The sequence below is a fragment of the Anabrus simplex genome, chromosome 8 (genome assembly GCF_040414725.1).
Source record: "Anabrus simplex isolate iqAnaSimp1 chromosome 8, ASM4041472v1, whole genome shotgun sequence".
In the NCBI taxonomy this organism is placed as follows: domain Eukaryota; kingdom Metazoa; phylum Arthropoda; class Insecta; order Orthoptera; family Tettigoniidae; genus Anabrus; species Anabrus simplex.
This window is the reverse complement of record NC_090272.1, coordinates 189,945,964-189,968,043: the sequence shown is the minus strand read 5'-3', so window position 1 is coordinate 189,968,043 and position 22,080 is coordinate 189,945,964. Positions and strand designations below refer to the sequence as shown.

At 41.0% G+C, this 22,080-nt stretch overlaps 1 protein-coding gene across 1 annotated transcript in view; it reads right to left on the bottom strand.

Moving 5' to 3' along the window:
* The window catches only part of LOC136878945 (WD repeat-containing protein 3), a 135,048-nt gene that overhangs the window by 28,832 nt on the left and 84,136 nt on the right, over positions 1 to 22,080 (bottom strand). Inside the window, exon 12 of the mRNA XM_067152569.2 lies at positions 14,338 to 14,583. Coding sequence (XP_067008670.2) covers positions 14,338 to 14,583 — 246 coding nt within the window. The remainder of the gene's footprint in view (positions 1 to 14,337; positions 14,584 to 22,080) is intronic.

The following is a 22,080-nucleotide window of genomic DNA, read 5'->3' as shown; positions in this document are numbered from 1 at the left end:
GCGAGAAAATACGGTACACACACGTCTACGAAATAGCTGGAGAGCAGTAACTTACCATGTAAGACCACATGGATAGAGTACATATAAAAGAAAACCATTAGTCCAAAATTTTCGGCTCCAGCCTTCATCAGAAGAAGAGAGAATGATGATCAATGATTATCTTTTATGTGTTCTCTGTCCATGCACTCTTACATGGTAAGTCATTGCTTTTCATCTGTTTCCTACACATATCCCAGGTGATTCTCTTGCGCCAACTAATTTTGTTTCATACAGCCCAACAAATGTGTGAAAACATCGTAAGGTGATATTTCTGTACCAGCATCCATTGAGTACTAATGCCCTGTAAGCTCAGCATGCAAGCGATTATGACCACACCCGACAGTTGCTATAGTCCGTTCAAAAATACATCACATCATTTAAATCATTTATCTACGTCAGTCTATCATGTTAGTATGTTAATATATTGTGCCTAGTGGGGTGTAGTAAAGCGAAAATTTAATGCTTAAAACAAGATTACAGTGATGTGAAGGGCGTATGAAATAGTGAACTGACGGAGTAATGTACACTAACCTATTCTTAATACAAGCATACATTCACCATTCCACTGTGGTGCATGTAGTTAGAAGCTAGCCTAGCAATTAAGTGAATATATCATTGATGGTTAGAATCCTGTATCTGATGTTTCAGTTCTCAGGCACAGGACTGCCGCTGTTATTGATATTGTGCGATGCTATATGGCGCACATTCTACCAGTGTTGAACATATTTTAATCAATTTTAAACTACCCACTGTTTTATTGTCTGTGTCAGTTTTTGTATCGCACACATTTTTAACTGAAGATGTCCCACAAATCAGGACAAAACACGTACTAATTAAATTTTAAACTAAGCCCAAAATAGATGGTAAGCTAAATTTATGTAATCATAGACTAGCCATTAAAAAGTATCGGAAGGTGGAGATCATCTCTTCAAATCAAAGTTGGATTTAAATAAAGAGTACCACTTATCCGAGAGAAAACCGCAACACTTGGTGAGAATGAGGAGGCAGTCCTGGATAATCCACACACGAGTATATGAACAATTTCACAACAGTTGAACATCAGCCAGCTGTCACGTATAGCGAACACTGCATGCTCATAAATATCACCCCTACCATCCACAGCAACACCCCAAGAGCTCCATGGGCTAGATTTTGAAGCTCGAATGAATTTATGTCAGCAGCTATTAGGAAATGTGGAAAATCATGCAGCATTCTTGTCAAAAATCTTGTTCTCGGACAAATCGCAATTCCACTACAATGGAATCATCAACCACCACAACATGCACTATTGGAGTGCTGACAACCCTCACTCAGTGCAACAGGCAGCCTATCAAGTACAATGAGGAGTGAATGTACGGGATAGAATCTTTGCTGATCATCTTATTGGACAGTATTTCTTCAGGGATCATTTACAGTAGAACATCAATAATTCGAAATCGGTTAATTCAAAATCTCACGCTAATTCAAAGTAGCACTTGTTCCCGGAAACATGAGGTATAGTTTTGCATGTTATTTAAATTGTTTAATTCGAAATACAGATAATTCGTAATTCGAAGAACAATGTCGGTCCCATTACTGAAGTTCAGACTTTTATTGAAAACTGCCTTTACATTTTGAAAAAATTGTGTTTTACAGAGTAATTTAAATTGAAAATCTCTTCGCGTCATGAAAGAACGCATCTTCCGTAACATGCAGGGGTGGCTTTTCTGCACTTTCACTCACTTCGGTGTGTCTACAGCGTGCGTCATATTTGCTAAGTTCGAGTGAAATCGTAATTCTTTTGTATTACGCGTTTCAAGGAATGCCACATCATCACGTAGCAGGCAGTGTGCAGAGAAGCAGAATCCGCGAACACTGGCGATGCCAACAGTTGGCGAAAAAGAGTGGCTCATATAATCAATTTGTACGCACTGAACAATATTGTTAATGCCAAAAAACAAATTCTTTTTAAATGTCGAGCCCAAACGGACTTATGGTTTTAACCCTTAGCACTCACGCGGCGGGCCATGCCCGACAACGAGAATATCCCGCATAGGTCCTACGTCGGGCATTGCCCGACATGGTTTTCTTTCCTATATAATTCCTTTGTCGGGTTATGCGTGCATGAATTACAGGTACACTAAGCTACTGCTATACTTCAACGACATTTTGAAGCCATGCATAGCTATAATCTCTTTGAAATCAGGCTTTGTGCACAATCTTTGAAGACCATATGAGTTTGTAAACAGAAGTTGCTTAGCAACATGGCGTCGTTCGAGCAGCATGAGAAAGAAATAGCCGTACTTTTAGGTTAAAGTGACGTTAATTTCAGTGATAGTGAGAGTGATTTTTATTTAAGTGGTGAGGAAGATATTGCAGAACGAGACTGATTTGGTGAGCTGAGTGATGAATATACTGATAATGAGAAAATTATGCTAAATGACAGTGCTGGTGCATCTACTGATGGCTGGAGGAAGTACCGTGACACTGACTTGGACTTCAAAAGCCCATTCACAGGTACGTCGGGTTATAAACCACCGCAAGGTTGAGTGAACTTGACTTTTTCCAATTATTCACGACTGTCGAGTTATTGCCGGACATTTTGCGCGAGACTAACCGGTATGCTAGGACAAACATTCAAAAGGTTACGCCCCTCACACGTCAGTCTGTCAGGAGTTCGTGGATGAATGTTATTCTTCCTGAAATTAAAGAATTTTTAGACGTAATCCTAAATATGGCAATGAACAGCAAGCCTGAATTACCACATGAGACTGTGTTTTTCAACAATACTTGTGGAAAGAACCCTGGATTACATCCCGGCCTGTGTTTTGGGATGATGTTACACACAATGCACTATTACAGACAAAAAGTGACTGTCTGAGATGATTTCAGGTTTGAAAATGCTGAACATTGCACCTGAATACTGCAATGTACTTGCATTATATTTATTTTGTGTTTGCTTTACTTGATTTTTATAAATATGCTGTCAGTTTGTTTGTGCTCTCTCTTATCCCTCTGCAAGCAGATTCTTAAATGGAGCTGGAGAGGCAGGAGTGTTCCAAAAAAAAGGAGGGCTAAGGGTTAAAGGAGAGAAGTGCTAGCTGGGAAATCATACAAGGGTGGTGGTCATTGTACTGCATTGCAATGCACACAGAAGCGAGAGACTTCCTTCCCCCATCATAGGAAAGTTTGAAAAGTACAATGTTTTAATGGCATTGGGCAATATCCGTGCAAGTAAAAGGCATCTAAACGTGCAAACAGTACAGTAATCCAAAGATAAAGCATTTGCACAGGGGAGCCAGCATAATTTATCCTCGACTTTGAATTGTGTTTTTTTTTTCCCCCTTTCGTTGCATAAGGTTATGTTTGCCATTGTTTTATCCAAGTGCATTATTTGAATAATGTAAATGCACCTTGTTGGATACATTTCGGAAACAGTGTTTTCCATGGCATTTGAAAGGTTTAAACTGAGAATCAAGGTGATTGCATGCATTAATGGGTTTTAGAATATTCTGTGATGCAGCTAGGGTTGGCATTTCTGAATTACGAGAGAAATGACATGGCAGCAAATCGTGCACAGAGGCACTGTACTTTGTTGTAATGCACATGGAAGCAAGAGACTTTCTCCCCTCATCATAGTAAAGTTTGATAAGTTAAGAAGACAAAGCAGAAAGATGGCAGGAACATATCCAACAGTTGTATCAAGGTAAAGATGTAGATAATCTGGTTCCGGAACAAGAAGAGGCTGTTGATGTTAATGAAATGGGAGACCCAATTTTGAGGTCAGAGTTTGACAAAGCTGTGAGTGACGTAAACAGGAACAAGGCACCTGGAATTGATGACATTCCCTCTGAATTACTGACTGCCTTAGGAGAAACCAGCATGGCAAGGTTATACCATTCAGTGTGTAAGATGTGTAAGATGTATGACACAGGAGAAGTCCCATCCGATTTTCGGCAGAATGTTGTTATACCTATTCTCATGAAAGCCAGTGCTGACAGGTGTGAAAACTACCGCACCATTAGTTTAGTATCTCGTGCCTGCAAAATTCTAACACTTATTATTTACAGAAGAATGGAAAAACAAGTTGAAGTTGAGTTGGGAGAAGATCAGTTTGGCTTCAGAAGAAATGTAAGAACACATGAAGCAATCCTGATTTTACGTCTGATCTTAGAGGATCGAATCAAGAAGGACAAGTCCATGTACATTGCATTCATAGATCTAGAAAAGGCATTCGATAATATTGACTGAACCAAGCTATTTAAGATTATGAAGGTGATTGGGATCAGATACCGAGAACGAAGAATTATCTACAATCTGTATAACAATTAGTCTGCAGTGATAAGAATTGAGGGCTTTTAAAAAGAAGCAGCAATCCAGAAAGGAGTGAGGCAAGTCTGCAGTTTGCCCCCTCCCCCCCCCCCCCTTCAATGTTTATATAGAACAGGCAGTAAAGGAAATCAAAGAGGAATTTGGAAAGGGAATCACAATCCAAGGAGAGGAAATCAAAACCTTGAGATTTGCCGATGATATTGTTATTTTATCTGAGACTGCAGAAGATCTCGAGAAACTGCTGAATGGTATGGATGGAGTCTTGGGTAAGGAGTACAAGATGAAAATAAATAAGTCCAAAACAAAAGTAATGGAGTGCAGTCGAACGAAGGCAGGTGATACAGGAAATATTAGATTAGTAAATGAAATCTTAAAGGAAGTAGATGAATATTTTTACTTGGGTAGTAAAATAACTAACGATGGCAGAAGTAAGAAGGACAAAAAATGCAGACTAGCACAAGCAAGGAAGAGCTTTCTTAAGAAAAGAAATTTGCTCACTTCAAACATTGATATAGGAATTAGAAAGATGTTCCTGAAGACTTTCGTGTGGAGTGTGGCATTGTATGGAAGTGAAACATGGGCGATAACTAGCTCAGAAAGAAAGAGAATAGAAGCTTTTTTTTTTTTTTTTAAGTCGCACCGACACACATGTCTTACGGCGACGATGGGATAGGAAAGGCCTAGGAATTGGAAGGAAGCAGCCGTGGCCTTAATTAAGGTACAGCCCCAGCATTTGCCTGGTGTGAAAATGGGAAACCACGGAAAACCATCTTCAGGGCTACCGACAGTGGGGCTCGAACCCACTAACTCCCGATTACTGGATACTGACCGCACTTAAGCGACTGCAGCTATTGAGCTCGGTAATAGAAGCTTTAGAAATATGGTGTTACAAAAGAAATGCTGAAAGTGAGGTGGATAGATCGAATCACGAATGAAGAGATAGCGAATCAAATTGGTGAGAGGAGATTGATTTGGCTAAATTTGACGAGAAGAAGAGGTAGAATGATAGGACACATCTTAAGACACCCAGGACTTGTTCAGTTGGTTTTTGAAGGAAGTGTAGGCGTAAGAACGGTAGGGGTAGACCAAGGTATGAATATGACAAGCGGATTAGAACAGATGTAAGATGCAGTAGTTATGTAGAAATGAAAAGGTTAGCACAGGATAGGGTGGCATGGAAGCTGCATTAAACCAGTCTATGGACTGATGACTCAAACAACAACATCATCACAATCTTCAAGAAAGGTGATCACAGTGTTTGTGGTAACTATCGCAGTATATCACTGCTATCTATTGTAGGTAAAATGTTCACAAGAATTCTGCTTAACCGCCTCCAGGTTATCTCTGAGAGAGTGCTCCCAGAATCCTAGTGTGGGTTTCGGACTTCTAGAGGTACAACTGATCTGATGTTCTGTGCCAGGCGACTTCAGGAAAACCAGAGAGCAACAGAATCCTCTCATCTAGTCTTTTATAACCTGGAAAAGGCATCTGACTCTGTTTCCAAGAGCTGCTATGTGGGCGGTACTGAAACACTTCAGGTGTCCACAGTGTTTTGTTCATCTGGTTCAGGCCCTCAATGATGACATGACTGGACACGTTTGCCATCAGAATAGGATCTCGGATGAATTTTCCTGTTACTCATGGGCTGAAACAGGGGTGTATGCTTGCTCCAACACTATTTGCAATATACTTGGCTGCCATGCTCCATGAATCTTCTACGAACAATCCAGGTGTGGAGGTTAGGTATCGATTAGATAGAGGGCTTTTCAACCTAGCAAGACTTCACTCCTGGAGGCTCACCCAGGTTACAAAGGTAACAAAAATGCTGTATGCATATGATGCTGCATCACCTACACTCACACCAGAGGAACTGCAGCAGTCAGTTAACTGCTACACGAGTGTATGTGATCATTTTGGTCTCACCATTAACGTTCAAAAGACCAAGGACCTGGCACAACCTTCACCAGGCACAACCCTTCCGCATTACAACATCTCCATCTCAGGCTGGAGCAGGTAGACTACATTTTGTACATGGGTAGTATCGTATGTGTGCTGTAACTGTGGGCAAAATTTGGAGAAGAGAATGTGTGCTGCCCATGCAGCATTTGGATGACTATCACACCGGGTGTTCATGAATAAAGACCCGATCGTGAAGACGAAACTCGGGTTGTACCATACTGTTGTCATCTCAACGCTGATGTATGGTTGTGAAACTTGGACTCTTTACTGACGTGACTTGAAAAAGCTCAAGCGTTTCCACCAACAAAAACTTTGATCCATCCTTAGGATCAAAAGGGAACACCATGTCGCCAACATTGAGAAAGCGTATGCCAAGAGCATAGAACCATTCATCACTGGTCATCATGGATTGGCCATGTCCGACTCGTTGGCTGAACGGTCAGCGTACTGGCCTTCGGTTCAGAGGGTCCCGGGTTCAATTCCCGGCCGGGTCTGGGATTTTAACCTTAATTGGTAAATTCCAATGGCACGGGGGCTGGGTGTATGTGTTGTCTTCATCATCATTTCATCCTCATCACGACGCGCAGGTCGCCTACAGGCGTCAAATAGAAAGACCTGCAGCTGGCGAGCTGAACCCGTCCTGGGATATCCCGGCACTAAAAGCCATACGACATTTCATTTCATGGATTGGCCATGTCCGTCAGATGAGTGATACCACATTTCGCCACCAAATCCTGTATGGTGAACTTTGTTCTGGCACCAGACTTCGTGGAGCCCCCATAATCTTGATTTATGAGTTTCATTTCTGTATTGACAGATCACACATGTACAGATAAGAAAGGATTTCCACCCTATCAATACTGTTTATTGTAAGAATTAGCTTACAGTACCGGTTTCGACCCTAATTGGTCATCATCAGCTGAACATAAATACCTTCACATATGTATCAAACAATAATTGACATTACCCTGTCTAAAGGAGGACGCCGTATGGAAACGCTGTATCTGATTATGTCCAAATTGGGCATGTTGAGTGTGAGTTAGTTATGTGTTATATGATTTGACTTTCAGGTACATGTGTATAAAGCTATCTTCTTCAGGACTAGAAATTTGACTGTAAAATCTATCCTAAGCTTAAATCTAAGTTATACCGGTATATACAAATACAATAAACACATTAATATACACAGAACATATTAAAATACATTATAATAATGAGTATAAAACATTTCATGGACTTGATAGTGCGTGTCTAGAGTATATATCTTCATTCGCGTCTTTAGAGTCCATAGTTGTGCGGTACATAATCTGGTACTTGCGATCGTCGGTAATGTTGTAGGTCTCTTAAGAAGTCTTATTATTTACTTAAATGATGTCTTTACGTGTATATATGATAAACTACTTTTGACCGAGCTCGATAGCTGCAGTCGTTTAAGTGAGGCCAGTATCCAGTATTCGGGAGATAGTAGGTTCGAAGCCCACTATCGGCAGCCCTGAAGATGGTTTTCCGTGGTTTCCCATTTTCACACCAGGCAAATGCTGGGGCTGTACCTTAATTAAGGCCACGGCCGCTTCCTTCCAACTCCTAGCCCTTTCCTCTCCCATCGTCGCCATAAGACCTATCTCTGTCGGTGCTACGTAAAGCAGCTAGCAAAAAAAACACCTGCTTTTGTTGTTAACAAAATCCAATTATATATACAGAGGTAAGTATGTGCAGCTGAGAGTGGAGTCTTATTCCTTGAGTTTGGAAGCAGATGTTATGGTCTTGGTCATTCGTGCACTTTTCTTGATGTTAGGCTATTGTAATGGCTCCTTCCTCATCTATATCTGTGTGCTGGTGTTGTAGTTGTCTGTGAAAGATAAATAAAGTGTAAGTAAAGAGTTATAAGCTGAAGGAATGCCTGTGTGTGTGCGCTGATGTGAGAGTGTACTTACTGTTGTTCTCATGGCTGGGTTGCATACGATCTGAGAGCTTATCCTGTACTGCTTCGCGTACGTCTTGGGCTTGTGTCCGCTGCTGAGAGGGGAGTGAACGGAGGGATAGGGAGAGTTGCTATTGTGGGGGTAGGGGTAAAGCTGGGCGTGTCGTTCGACGGTTCTATGGCACGTGCTATGTTCTGTTTATTGATTATTTTGAGGTAGTCATTTTTTAGGGCGGGGATGGCTTTATTGAAAATGATATTAGTTTTTTCTGTGATTTCATTTATATTGTAATTGGCGTACTGATCTAAAGATACATAAAACGCTACAACGACAAGCTTAAGCACACTATGAAGATGACAGGTCTCAATCCACAAACCTGGGACATGCTTGCTCAAGACTACAATTCTAGTGCCGCACCATCTGTCATCTGTTTGAAGGAGAACAACACGGATATGAAAAGGCCAGTAGGGAAGCACAAAAACTCTGTGCAGCACAACCATACCCCCCTCCAACAATTCTGTGCCATCTGTGTGGATGCTTAATCCATGCTAGAATTGGTCTGTTCAACCATCGAAAATATATCCACAGACAGAAGTGAATTTATTGGAAGAAGTTAATTACTCGGAAACGAGTTACAGCCGCCGACGATGAGAAAGTGCACTCGTGATTGCCATAGTTTAATAATGTTGCAGCATAACGTCTTCCTATTATGGTTAGGGATAAACTCAAAGATATCTGTTTGTTTTGCTATGCGTACCAGAAAGGCCGATGTTTTTATGACCTATAAAACCACCGGTTAGTTGGGCTGCATAAAACAAAATAGTAGGCGCAAGAGAATCACTTGGGATAAAAAGTGATCCATGAACATTGGTTTTATGTGTGCTGCACCATGTGTAGTATATTGTGCACAGTACATAAATATTGGGACATCCCTTAAATATGTCAATGTGAGGTTTCTTAAAACAAAAGACTTGTGAACTGCACCTAGTGAAGAAAAACCTACAGTTGAAATTTTATCTTATTGGTTGATGACAATGGGCTGATAATTCTAAGCGTGTAATTGGCTCGGCACCAAATTTACTGTCTCGTTAGTCTTGAGAGGCTAATATGTTGTGTTTCTCTTGAGACTGAAGCCAAGCGTACACTGTTGATTGCTTTGCTTGCATGCAGACGTGTTCTGGATGTGTTCATCCGGGTTCCCTTCACCCCATGCATGTAAAAGACAATGTTTGTCTTTCTTTCTTTCTTCCTTTCTAGTTTTAATTTCATTAACAGTGAAACCTCATTAGTACATTCCTCATTAACACGTTGGAAATTCGAAGTCCCGATTCTCATCGTATTAAATCTAAATAAAAATACCTCGCTTATCGCGTCACAAATTTTCGCTAATACCATTTAGTATGATCACATTTTTCCTAGCTCTGGAAATGTTATTTGTCATCCCTTGTGAAATGAACGTGATTTCCTATTTGGGTAAGAAAGAACCCTCGCCACAGTTGCGTTGACTTCACAGGATAAGTTGCAACTTCGGGGAGCAGGCCATTAGCCTCAGGAAGGTTCAGTTTTGCTTGTCGGTTAGCAGCAAGATTGCTGAATAACACAGTGAGCCTGTTTGTGCTTGTTCGCATTCCATTCAGAAATTACAAATTGAATTTGTGTTGGGTGGTACAGTGTCGGGTAGCGAATATTTATCGCCTGATAGCCTGCATCTGGATTAGGAACATAACTGTGTGAAGTTGACTAGTGTGGTGCACATTTGTCTTGTTTTTATTTATTATTAGTGTCAGAGGTACCAATATATAAAAAATCAATTCAAATTCAATTCAAAAAATTAAATAATAAAAATATGAAGTATGTTAATCACTCAAAATGAAAGACATATGAACAAATTAATTGTAAAAGTAAAAAAAAGGAGAAAGGAAGTATTACATGAAAATATCTACATTATATATACATTATTTACACAAGTTGTGACCAGTATTTGGCTACATTGATGGCATTGTTTCCAGCCAGTGCCAATTCCAACCCTGTACATGAATCTGTGCATAGACAACAGTGCAAGAGGTGCATAGAAGTCTGTTCCTCTCCACATTCGCATAATGAGTCCCCACCATGCACGATGCCCCATTTCACAAGATTGTCGTTAGATCTTGCAACGCCGGTCCGCAGTCTGTTTAACAACTTCCATATACACCATCCCTCTTCGTGACCAGGTGGCAGCTTTTCTTCAATTTCAATACGTTCCGGATGATCTGGGTACCTTTGTTTCCATAGCTTAACCCTGGCCTTTTTTTTGGGTCAGAATGAAGTGGAGTAGACGACTGTAGAAAACTCTTCCTGGATTTCAGTCGAGCTGGTGGTGGCTGATGTTCGTGAAGGGGATGGGCTGAGATGGTGCAAACCTTTTGTCTCTCGATATTAGCGGCCACCTCACGTCTAATATCAGGTGGGGCTATACCTGCAAGTGAATACAACTTCTGTATGGGTGTTGGTTTTAAACAGCCTGTAATTAGCTTGCAGGTTTCATTCAAGGCAATGTAGACTTTCTTTGCGTGAGCTGATTTATACCACACGGGACTAGCATATTCAGCAGCAGAGTAGCAGAGTGCTAGGGCAGTTCTCCTCAATGTCTGGGGATGGGCATCCCATCCAGAACCAGTTACCTTATGCAATAGGCAGTTTCGTGATGAAACTTTTGCCCTGAGTTTGGTGCAGTGTGTGGTGAAGGTCAGCGAACGATCCAGGGTAACACCAAGGTAAACTGGAGTATTGCTATGTTCCAGCTCCATTCCTTTCCAATTCACACGTAGCTTCCGCAGGGGTTCTTTGTTCTTTAAATGAAAGGCGTACACATTAGTTTTCGAAGGGTTTGGCTTGAGGTGATTTTCCTCATAATAATCTGAGAGCATCTTCAAAGCAGCAGTAAGGTTTTGTTCCACTTGCTCAAAGTTTTTACTCTGAGTTGCCAGGGCCAGGTCATCTGCGTACAGAAAGCTCCTTGTGTGAGGTGGAAGAGGTTGGTCGTTGGTATATATGTTAAATAGCATTGGTGCTAGGACACTGCCTTGTGGGAGACCATTCTTCTGTATTCTCCATCTACTCCGCTGTCCTTGAAATTCAATGAAGAAACGTCGGTTCTGCAACAGCGTGGCAATAATCGTTGTGAGCCTGAAATCCATAGTAAGATAGTAAAACTTCCTTAGAAGTATCTGGTGTTGTACAGTATCATATGCTGAAGAGAGATCAACAAAAGCCACTCCAGTAATATCACCACATTGAAATCCATCTTCTGTGTGCTGTGTCAGATTAAGGATCTGTGTACAGCAGTTCCTTCCTGGTCTAAATCCAGCCTGCTCTGGGATTAGAAAAGGTTTGACCACTGGTGTTATACGGTTCAGAAGTATTCTTTCAAAAATTTTATATAGATGGCACAGGAGTAATATTGGTCTGAAATTCTTCGAATCCGTAGGTTGCTTACCAGGTTTCAGGATTGCAACCACCTTAGTCTTCCTCCAGATTTTAAGGATTTGACATCGTTCCAGACAGTTATTGAAAAGCTGTAGGATCCATTATTTGGTAGCATTCCCAAAGTGTTGTATCTGCTCCATATGCATGTCATCTAGACCGGCTGCCTTGCCAGTTTTGCTAATTTTTATGGCATTTTCCAGCTCGTTCATAGTGAAGGGATTGGACAGACTGGATGTTTCTTGTTCGATATTTCTTTGAAGTTTTGGTGGTCTTTTTCGCTTATCTGTTTTCCCATTTATTAGGAGCTGATGAGCTATCTGGTTAGAAGTAATGTTGCTATGTAGAGGACTTTTCGTGGGGTCATTGTTTCAGACGTCTAAGTAGCTTTCAAGCTTCTCTGCTGTTTCTTGCCATATCTAGTTCTTCCATCAGTTTAACCCAATGTTCTCTCTTTATTTCACCCATGGACTGGATTAGTTGTGACCAGCCTGAATAGTGTCCTCACTGAAGGGACACTAGAGAAACCTCCTAGTAGGGTGTATTTGCATGTGATATTGTTATACATCCAAGTGTCTCCTGGGCAACGGACTAGGACTTTTCCTAGATGGCTGATTTTCTCACTCCAGAAGTACCAAGATCAATTTCAATTTGTCTTGTGTCATCCTAGTTACGGATTGGGAAAAAGTCGTGAAACTCCTTACTAATGAAGACAAGTTTAAAATCTATCAGAAAGTGGACTGGCATCCGCATCTTTAAGCTCGCAGAGGCAGCATGAACAATGAAACTTGCACCTTCAAGTTCATACTTGTTCATTCAAATTGGTCGAATTTGTCAATTCACAATGGCGGCCAAAGTCGCACATGGCCGAGGTCGAATGTAACCTCCAATTCATTGTCTAAGAGTTTGACCAGAAAATGATGTTTAATAACCTACTAGTCCGAAATAGAAGTCTTGGTTCAAAACCCAGTCACTCCATGTGAAATTTGTGCTGGACAAAGAGGAGGCGGCACAGGTTTTTTTCCGGGTACTCCAGTTTTCCCAGTCATCTTTCATTCCAGCAACATTCTCCATTAATATTTCATCTCATCTGTCATTCATTTATCATTGCCCCAGAGGAGTGCGACAGGTTTCGGCAGCTGGCACATTTCCTATCCTCGCCACTAGATAGGGGCTGCATTCATTCCATTCCTGACCTGGTCAAATGACTGGACACAGACTGTGAATTTTCATTTTCATACTACCGTTTGTTTTAGAAAGAGTGTGATCTGCAATAATACTCTGATATTTTTATCAGCCCCCGTGCAAATGTCTTTATATTTGTTGTCTGGTGTTTTTTACACCTTTAAGAGCACTGTTGTTATTTTATAATCCCCAGCAGAAAAGGTTTTCATATTTGTTCTCTCGAGTTTTTCACACCTTGTAATATTCTCTGCTCATCTTTAGAAATGGTAGATATAGTTTTCACTGTACCCGCAGATACACAACATAAAATGCCATCATATCGGAAAAATTTGTATCTAGTGTTTCCATAGTGTTTGGATAGTTTTTATTAGTGTATTTTCTCGCTTAACACGTTCTTTTTCCTTGTCCACTGCAGAAACGTCTTAATGAGGGCTTACTGTACATGCTAGGAATTTTCAGAACAATTCATCATTGCAATATTTTAGTGTGCAATAATTTTAATATAATATCAGTAAACAGAAGTCTTGTGAACATTGGAGGACTTTCTAACTTCTTTACTCTGTTTAGCATTGTTCTAAGCTACGATTAAATTTAGTTGAGAAGTAAATGTTTACACTTTGTAACTGTTTTCCATATTATTCTTGTTTACTCCATAGAATGGGAATAGTCCACTGTTGAAAGGAATTTTCTATTCCAAATTAGGTCAATTTTATGTAACTTGCATAATCTTACCAAGTGTTGCACAAGATGGTTGTTGTTTCAATGTCTCATGGTCTCATAACAAATGTTCCCTTTTTAAGTACCTTAAATCCATTTGGGATTAGTCTTTCAAATTTTGTATCCTTGTTATGCTTTTCTGGCATTGTGTAAATTTTCTTATTAATGAGATGGGGTTGTGCAATCCTTTGAAAGCACAATCATAGCATCAGCATGTATATGCACCTCACCATGCATCTATTTGTAACTTGTATTTGTTCTTTTAAATTTTCTCCCTGGGTTAATATGTTATATCCCCCTACATTTATTTCCTGTTGATAATAACTCAGGAAACTCAATGTTATCTTGCCTTACATAAAAATAAAAAAATGTATGCAAAATGACTGTTTTGTTATTCCTGAAAAGTTACCTTGAAGTAATATGTACAAAGTGCCTCAAGAGACTTCAACTAAACAACCAGTTTTTGTAAGTTTTCCATTATTTTTCATCATACAATGAAACAAGTATATTTAGTTTATTGCCTTTCGTACATGGTGGGGCTCATGCTATGAAGCCTGCTAACTGTGGTGTCAAACCATTGAAGACTTGATCCCGTAACAATCATGATCAAAAGGCGGGCTCATACAAAACTTTATCATAACACGTTATGGCATAAACATCTCAGGGGCCCGATGACCTTCGATGTTAGGCCCCTTAAAACAACAAGCATCATCAAGCAGCAAACATCTCAGAAGCTTACCGCATTCTCACTGCCTACAGTCTTTCTCGATGGGAGGTTCAGCCCTATATGTCCAGGTACCACAGTCGCGTCACCAGTTACCAATGCTGCATTGTCTTCAGCTTCTCTCTCCTCTTCAGCCTCGTCTTCCAAAACGAGAGGCTCTTCAGAACGTTCGAACAACCTCAACACTCGGTCAGAACCAGAGCTCACAACATATTGTCCATTGGGGCTGACGGCTAGAGCCCAAGCCTCCCCATGATGAGCCTAAAGAAAAAGAGTTCATAAACAAACTGACAGCACATAAAAACAAATATTTATATACATACATACATACATTATCATTATAGACTGTTATGCCTTTCAGCGTTCAGTCTGCAAGCCTCTGAGAATTTACTAAACGTCGCCACAATCCTCGATTTGCAACTAGTGTTGTGGCCTCATTTAGTTCTATACCTCTTATCTTTAAATCGTTAGAAACAGAGTCTAACCATCGTCGTCTTGGTCTCCCTCTACTTCTCTTACCCTCCATAACAGAGTCCATTATTCTCCTAGGTAACCTATCCTCCTCCATTCGCCTCACAGGACCCCACCACCAAAGCCAGATTATGCGTACAGCTTCATCCATCGAGTTCATTCCTAAATTAGCCTTTATCTCCTCATTCCGAGTGCCCTCCTGCCATTGTTCCCACCTGTTTCTACCAGCAATCATTCTCGCTACTTTCATGTCTGTTACTTCTAACTTATGAATAAGATATCCTGAGTCCACCCAGCTTTTGCTCCCGTAAAGTAAAGTTGGTCTGAAAACAGACCGATGTAAAGATAGTTTCGTCTGGGAGCTGACTTCCTTCTTACAGAATACTGCTGATCGCAACTGCGAGCTCACTGCATTAGCTTTACTACACCTTGATTCAATCTCGCTTAATATATTACCATCCTGGGAAAAAACACAACCTAAATACTTGAAATTATCGACCTGTTCTAGCTTTGTATCACCAATTTGACATTCAATTCTGTTGAATTTCTTACCTACTGACATCAATTTAGTCTTCGAGAGGCTAATTTTCATACCATACTCATTGCACCTATTTTCAAGTTCCAAGATGTTAGACTGCAGGTTTTCGGCACAGTCTGCCATTAAGACCAAGTCGTCAGCATAGGCCAAACTATTTACTACATTTCCACCTAACTGAATCCCTCCCTGCCATTTTATACCTTTCAGCAGATGATCCATGTAAACTACAAACAGCAAAGGTGAAAGATTACAGCCTTGTCTAACTCCTGTAGGTACCCTGAACCAAGAACTCATTCTACCATCAATTCTCACTGAAGCCCAATTGTCAACATAAATGCCTTTGATTGATTTTAATAATCTACCTTTAATTCCATAGTCCCCCAGTATAGTGAACATCTTTTCCCTCGGTACCCTGTCATATGCTTTCTCTAGATCTACGAAACATAAACACAACTGCCTATTCCTCTCATAGCATTTTTCAATTACCTGCCGCATACTGAAAATCTGATCCTGACAGCCTCTCTGTGGTCTGAAACCACACTGGTTTTCATCCAACTTCCTCTCAACGACTGATCGCACCCTCCCTTCCAAGATGCCAGTGAATACTTTGCCTGGTATACTAATCAATGAGATACCTCGATAATTATTGCAATCCTTCCTGTTCCCTTGCTTATAGATAGGTGCAATTACTGCTTTTGTCCAATCTGAAGGTACCTTACCAACACTCCACGCTAATTTTACTACTCTATGAAGCCATTTCATCCCTCCCTTCCCACTATACTTCACCATTTCAGGTCTAATTTCATCTATTCCTGCTGCCTTATGACAATGGAGTTTATTTACTATCCTTTTCACTTCCTCAAGCATAATTTCACCAAGATCATTTTCCTCCTCCCCATGAGCTTGGCTGTTTGCAACACCACCATGATGATTTCCTTTTACATTGAGAAGATGTTCAAAATATTTCCTCCACCTCTCCAGTGATTCCCTGGGATCTATTATGAGTTCACCTGAATTACTCAAAACACTGTTCATTTCCTTTTTCCCTCCCTTCCTAAGATTCTTTATTACTGTCCAGAAAGGTTTCCCTGCTGCTTGACCTAGCCTTTCCAGGTTATTACCAAAATCTTCCCATGACTTCTTTTTGGATTCAACAACTATTTGTTTCGCTCGGTTTCTTTCATCTACGTACAAATCGCTGTCTGCCTCGGCCCTTGTTTGGAGCCATTTCTGATAAGCCTTCTTTTTACGTTTACAGGCTGCTCTCACTTCATCATTCCACCAAGATGTTCGCCTTTTCCCATCTTTACACACAGTTGTTCCTAGGCATTCCCTTGCTGTTTCTACTACAGCATCCCTGTATGCCACCCATTCACTTTATATATCCTGAACCTGCTTACTGTCTACTGTTCGAAACTTCTCACTAATCATATCCATGTACTTCTGTCTACTTTCCTCGTCCTGGAGATTTTCTACCCATATTCGTTTGCAGACAGATTTCACTTTCTCTACCCTAGGCCTAGTGATACTTAGTTCACTACAGATCAGATAGTGGTCTGTATCATCGAAAAATCCCCGAAAAACTCGTACATTCCTAAAAGATTTCCTGAATTCAAAGTCTGTTAAGATATAGTCTATTATGGATCTGGTACCCCTAGCCTCCCATGTGTAGCGGTGAATAGCCCTATGCTTGAAGAATGTATTTGTAACAGCTAAACCCATACTAGCACAGAAGTCCAGCAAACGCTTCCCATTCCCATTAGCTTCCATATCTTCCCCACATTTACCAATCACCCTTTCGTATCCTTCAGTTCTATTCCCAACTCTCGCATTGAAATCGCCCATTAGCACTATTCTATCCTTGCTGTTGACCCTGACCACAATGTCACTCAATGCTTCATAAAACTTGTCAACTCCATCCTCATCTGCACTCTCACATGGTGAATACACAGACACAATTCTTGTCCTAATTCCTCCCACTGACAAATCTACCCACATCATTCGCTCGTGTGCCTAACCGAAACTATGTTGCATGCAATGGTATTCCTGATAAAGAGCCCTACCCCAGACTCTGCCCTTCCCTTTCTAACACCCGTCAAGTACACCTTATAATCTCCTATCTCTTCCTCATTATCTCCCCTTACCCGAATATCACTTACTCCTAGCACATCCAGATGCATCCTCTTTGCTGACTCAGCCAGTTCTACCTTCTTTCTTCCATAAGCCCCATTAATATTGATAGCTCCCCATCGAATTCCATTTCGTTCGCCAAGTTGTTTCCAAGGAGTCCCTCGCCTGTCAAATGGGAGTGGGACTCCATTACTCCCATAGGTCCGAGGCTTGCTTGAAGTGTTCTGAGCTCGGTAAATTCATGAAGCAGGATGCTGCCCTACTTGCACATAGTCCAAGTAAGGATCTCTCCTCTAACGGGTTATGGACCACCGGTGAATTGTATAGTCCTAGCCGCCTGAGCACAAGGAGGGCCACGACTCAGAATATGTCTGAGATGCCCACTCCCATTCCATAGCAACTGGTATCCCGACTCTCAGGACCACTTACTAGGCCACTCAGCCGTTGCCCATGGTTCACGAACTAGGACGTGACTACAGTAACCCACAAATATGAACCATACAAATATTTATACCACAATCTATTTTATATCACACTTATCACGATAATTTACAATCCACCAAGATCAGGCCTGCACAACTGGCTGATACTTTCCTCTACAGCTATGCTATTGCCTTTGCATTCCTCGCAGCAGTCGCAGCCCCTTCATCTCCACCAACCAAATGTAATTCATCTTCACAATTTCTACCAAAAATGTCCTACAGAGAGGTTTTCTGTGGTTTCCCATTTTCACACCAGGCAAATGCTGGGGCTGTACCTAAATTAAGGCCACGGCTGCTTCCTTCCCACTCCTAGCACCTTCCTGTCCTATTGTCGCCATAAGACCTATCTGTGTCGGTGGGTGCGACGTAAAGCAACTTGCAAAGAAAAAAAAAAAAATTCAGAATATTCAGTACTACGCACCTACATGAACAACTGTTTTAGGTAAAAGCCAAGTTCATTCTTCCATGTCAGATGCAGACTTCAAAAATTGTCCCAGAGTAACCAGTACACAGAATCTGGCTCCAAACATTGAAAAACTTATCCAACTAAAAGATGCCAGATGTCTTGAAGCTGACTCGGATAAAGGTGAAAAATATGTCTGTATTTAATTAGCATGTTGTTTTGCATTTTACTTATTGTTTTGGGCTATAACAGATCCATCAAACTTCTTTAAATATATGTTCATCAATTTTCATAACGTTCAATACAGTGTTGAAATTTTCATACCGAGCAAGCTGGCCATGTGGTTAGGGGTGCACAGCTGTGAGCTTGCATTCGGGAGATGAGCGGTGTATTCACGATACAGTGGAACCTCGATTCTCTGTTTTTGGAGGAACCACGGGGGGAAAAATAGTACAACACGGGAAAACGGAAAATCCGGAAACAAATGAACCATCAACAATTTGGCTAAACATTAAAAAAAAAAATATATTTATACTTATAATCTTACAAACACCCCTAAACCTAACCAAACTACAGCCCCAATGGGCCTTCCGCCTACCAGGTAATAGTAGAATGAGTGAACCTGGAACCAGTCCTCATATCCAGGTAAAAATGCTTAACCTGTCCAGGAATTGAACCTGGGCCCTCCGGGTGAGGGGCAGGCAAGTTAAGACATTATTATTTACTCTTTCAGCAAATATAGTACTGATCTGAAGCATAACATACTATTTTTATATTTTACTTTCAATAATTGGTTGAATTCTTTAAAATAGATCTCCTCTACTCTACATTACTTTCCCTCGAGGAGGCCTTCGTTGGATAACACAAAGTGGCAACACCGAGCATACAGCTCTCTTAAACGTCAATCACATTCGAATCTTTTGCAGACTTTCATTTAACACTTAAATAAAGAAATTATTTCTTATTTTTAACCTCTTTGCATCTTACCTTAAATTAACCAGGTCAAATAACATTGTGCATGCAATTTTGAAATCCCTCAATATAAATATAACACTGATAACGTTGCTTAAGAATGGAGATCTTGTATCCGCAACCAGATACCTTGTAAGTGCAAAATGAAAATTTTGAAAGAACAAAATTAATTTTTCATATTAATCAATATGAATATTACAAATTGTAATTCATAATTTCCGTTTTCCCCATTTTCAAACCATTTAGGTCAGTCTTTTCGCCCGCAAGTAAAATAAGATTGATTAGTTACGTAAGGTCTCCGTTCTTACAAAACTTGCTTCAGCTTTTCCCTGGTATTTCTGGGGTACTGGAGCCACCTGGCTTATTTTGGGTTTTGGCCGGGGGTTTAAGTCTGGATACCCCTCCTGACACCACATGATTTTTTGGGTGAAAATTTCAGCCTGAGATCAACTGGGAAACGAATTTCAGCCTTCCAGATGGAAAGGCAGCAGCTAAGACACTATACCAATTACGCTCCCCCAAGGTATCCATTCTTAAGCGATGATAAAACAATACAATCTGCTTAGGCTTGAAAATATTGTTATAGAGGTACAACCAGTGTTGCCAACACAGTGTTTTGTCCAGTAAATCTAGTCTCTTTTTGCTCTTTGTCAGAGGGTAAATTTTAACACACGGTGGGCAGTAGGAAATCTACTGTTGGTGCAGAAAGTATGTGCAGTTGAGTTTAAACACTAATAATATTTGAACCATTTCACCAATCTAAAATATAATCACATCGTTATAAAGCTTGTTTTATTATGCGTTCTTTGGTGGTGTTTGTATATGTTAGTACGTTTCTTGTGAAAGTTACATCAGGGAGAATGCAAGAAGTACCTATTTTCTTGCCAGTTTTTTTGTAAATAACAACTTTGTAGTACCATTACACGAAAACACAGTCTGATTTTCATGAAATTTAGGTGAATTATGGAATGTACTCCTCTTTTTCATCCATTCCCTTTTCCAGATTATCTCTGGGTAGGGTGGTGTACCAAAGCCCTCCACCTTACTCGATCTTTCCACCATTCCTCTCCTAGTACTTAATTGCTATCGACTCCTCTACTTGCAATACAAGAGCTCCTCCATCTCATTCTAGGCCGTCCCCTAGGCCTCTTTCCAGTCTCTGTATCCATGAATGTTCTCTTTGGTATTCCCTCTCCTGGCATTCTCATCATGTGCCCAAACCATTTTAGCTTTGCAATATCAATCTCTTCTTGAAGTTTACACACTCCCACGCTTCTCCTTATTTCCTCATTTCATATTTAATCTCGTCTTGTCTTTCCCTGTATGTTCCACAAGAACCTCATTTCAGCTGCTTGTACAGGGTGGCGCACGAAATGTCATACATCGGAAATGTTTTATAAAATGTGCAAACCTGGGCTCACAACCATGTCCTTTCGGGAACAGAAACCTTATTTCATGTGTGATCCGACAGGCAGCACCACATGCCACGCATGTGAACCGGCTGCCAGTTATACAGCATGGCGGACAAAGGGAGATTGACGCGTGAACAGAAGGTGAAGATTGTGTTATTTTATGCGGAAACAAAGAGCATAGCTCGGACCCAGGAAAGGTTTCGTGTTCATTTCCGTACTCGGTGGGCCCCTTGCTGGCAGACAGTATACAGGCTGGCCAGGCAATCTGAAACAGAAGGCAACATACTGGAGAAGAAATGGCCCCGCCTCAAGCCGGTCCGCTCTCCGGAGAATGTTGCTGTTGTGAGAGCGGCTGTGGCTCGGAGCCCCTCCAAATCCACCAGAACTGCATGTGTTCACCTGGGCGTCTCTCGTCGGTCAATTTAGAGAATACTGCAGTCTGACCTTGACGCGTTTACATACAAATTGACAACAGGTCATAAACTAACGGCGCTTGACAAGCAATGGCGAGTACAGTTTGTTGCGTGGGCTATTGCAGAAGGCGATCCCGTATTCACAACACATGGTTCAGTGATGGTGCAGTGAACAAACAGAATGTCCGGTTTTGGGCGAAAGAACGGCCTGCTATTTTGCACGAGGTTGAAAGTCATGGTGTGAAAGTGTGTGTGTGGGCTGCAATTTCCAGTCATGGAATTATTGGGCCAATCTTTTTCAATGACACAGTTAATAGTGTGCATTACTTGGACATGTTGACAAACAGTTTCCTTCCAGAACTCTTTGCATCACGACTACCAATAGACACACAATGGTTCATGCAAGATGGAGCTCGTCCGCACACAGTAAATGTTGTTCTGGACTTCCTAAATGAACATTTCGGGCCCCGTGTGATGTTCATCGATATCCCGGGCGTTTTCAGAGCAGCTCAGTCTGGCCACCGCATAGCCCCGATCTCAATCCCTGCGACTTCTTCCTGTGGGGATAGTTGAAGGAAACAATCTACCGCCATGAACCAGAAAACGTACAGCAATTGCAAGCGGCCAGTGTGACTTTCTTCCGAGGGTTGAGTGAGGACTTGTGTCGTAGAGTGATCACGAACATGCGAGTTCGTCTCGAAACTGTTGTACACTGAGAAGGTGGATATATTGAACATGTCCTGCAAACGGACTAACCATACACATGTCAGTGAATGTTGTAACGCCATTTTGTATTCAATATGTTGTATATTACATGTTCTATAAACAATTTCCAGTGTATGACATTTCGTGCATCACCCTGTATCTTACTTTGGTTTCGCTTAGTCAACATCCAGGCTGCTGAAGCATAAGTCAGTATACGTTTATAATAGGAAGA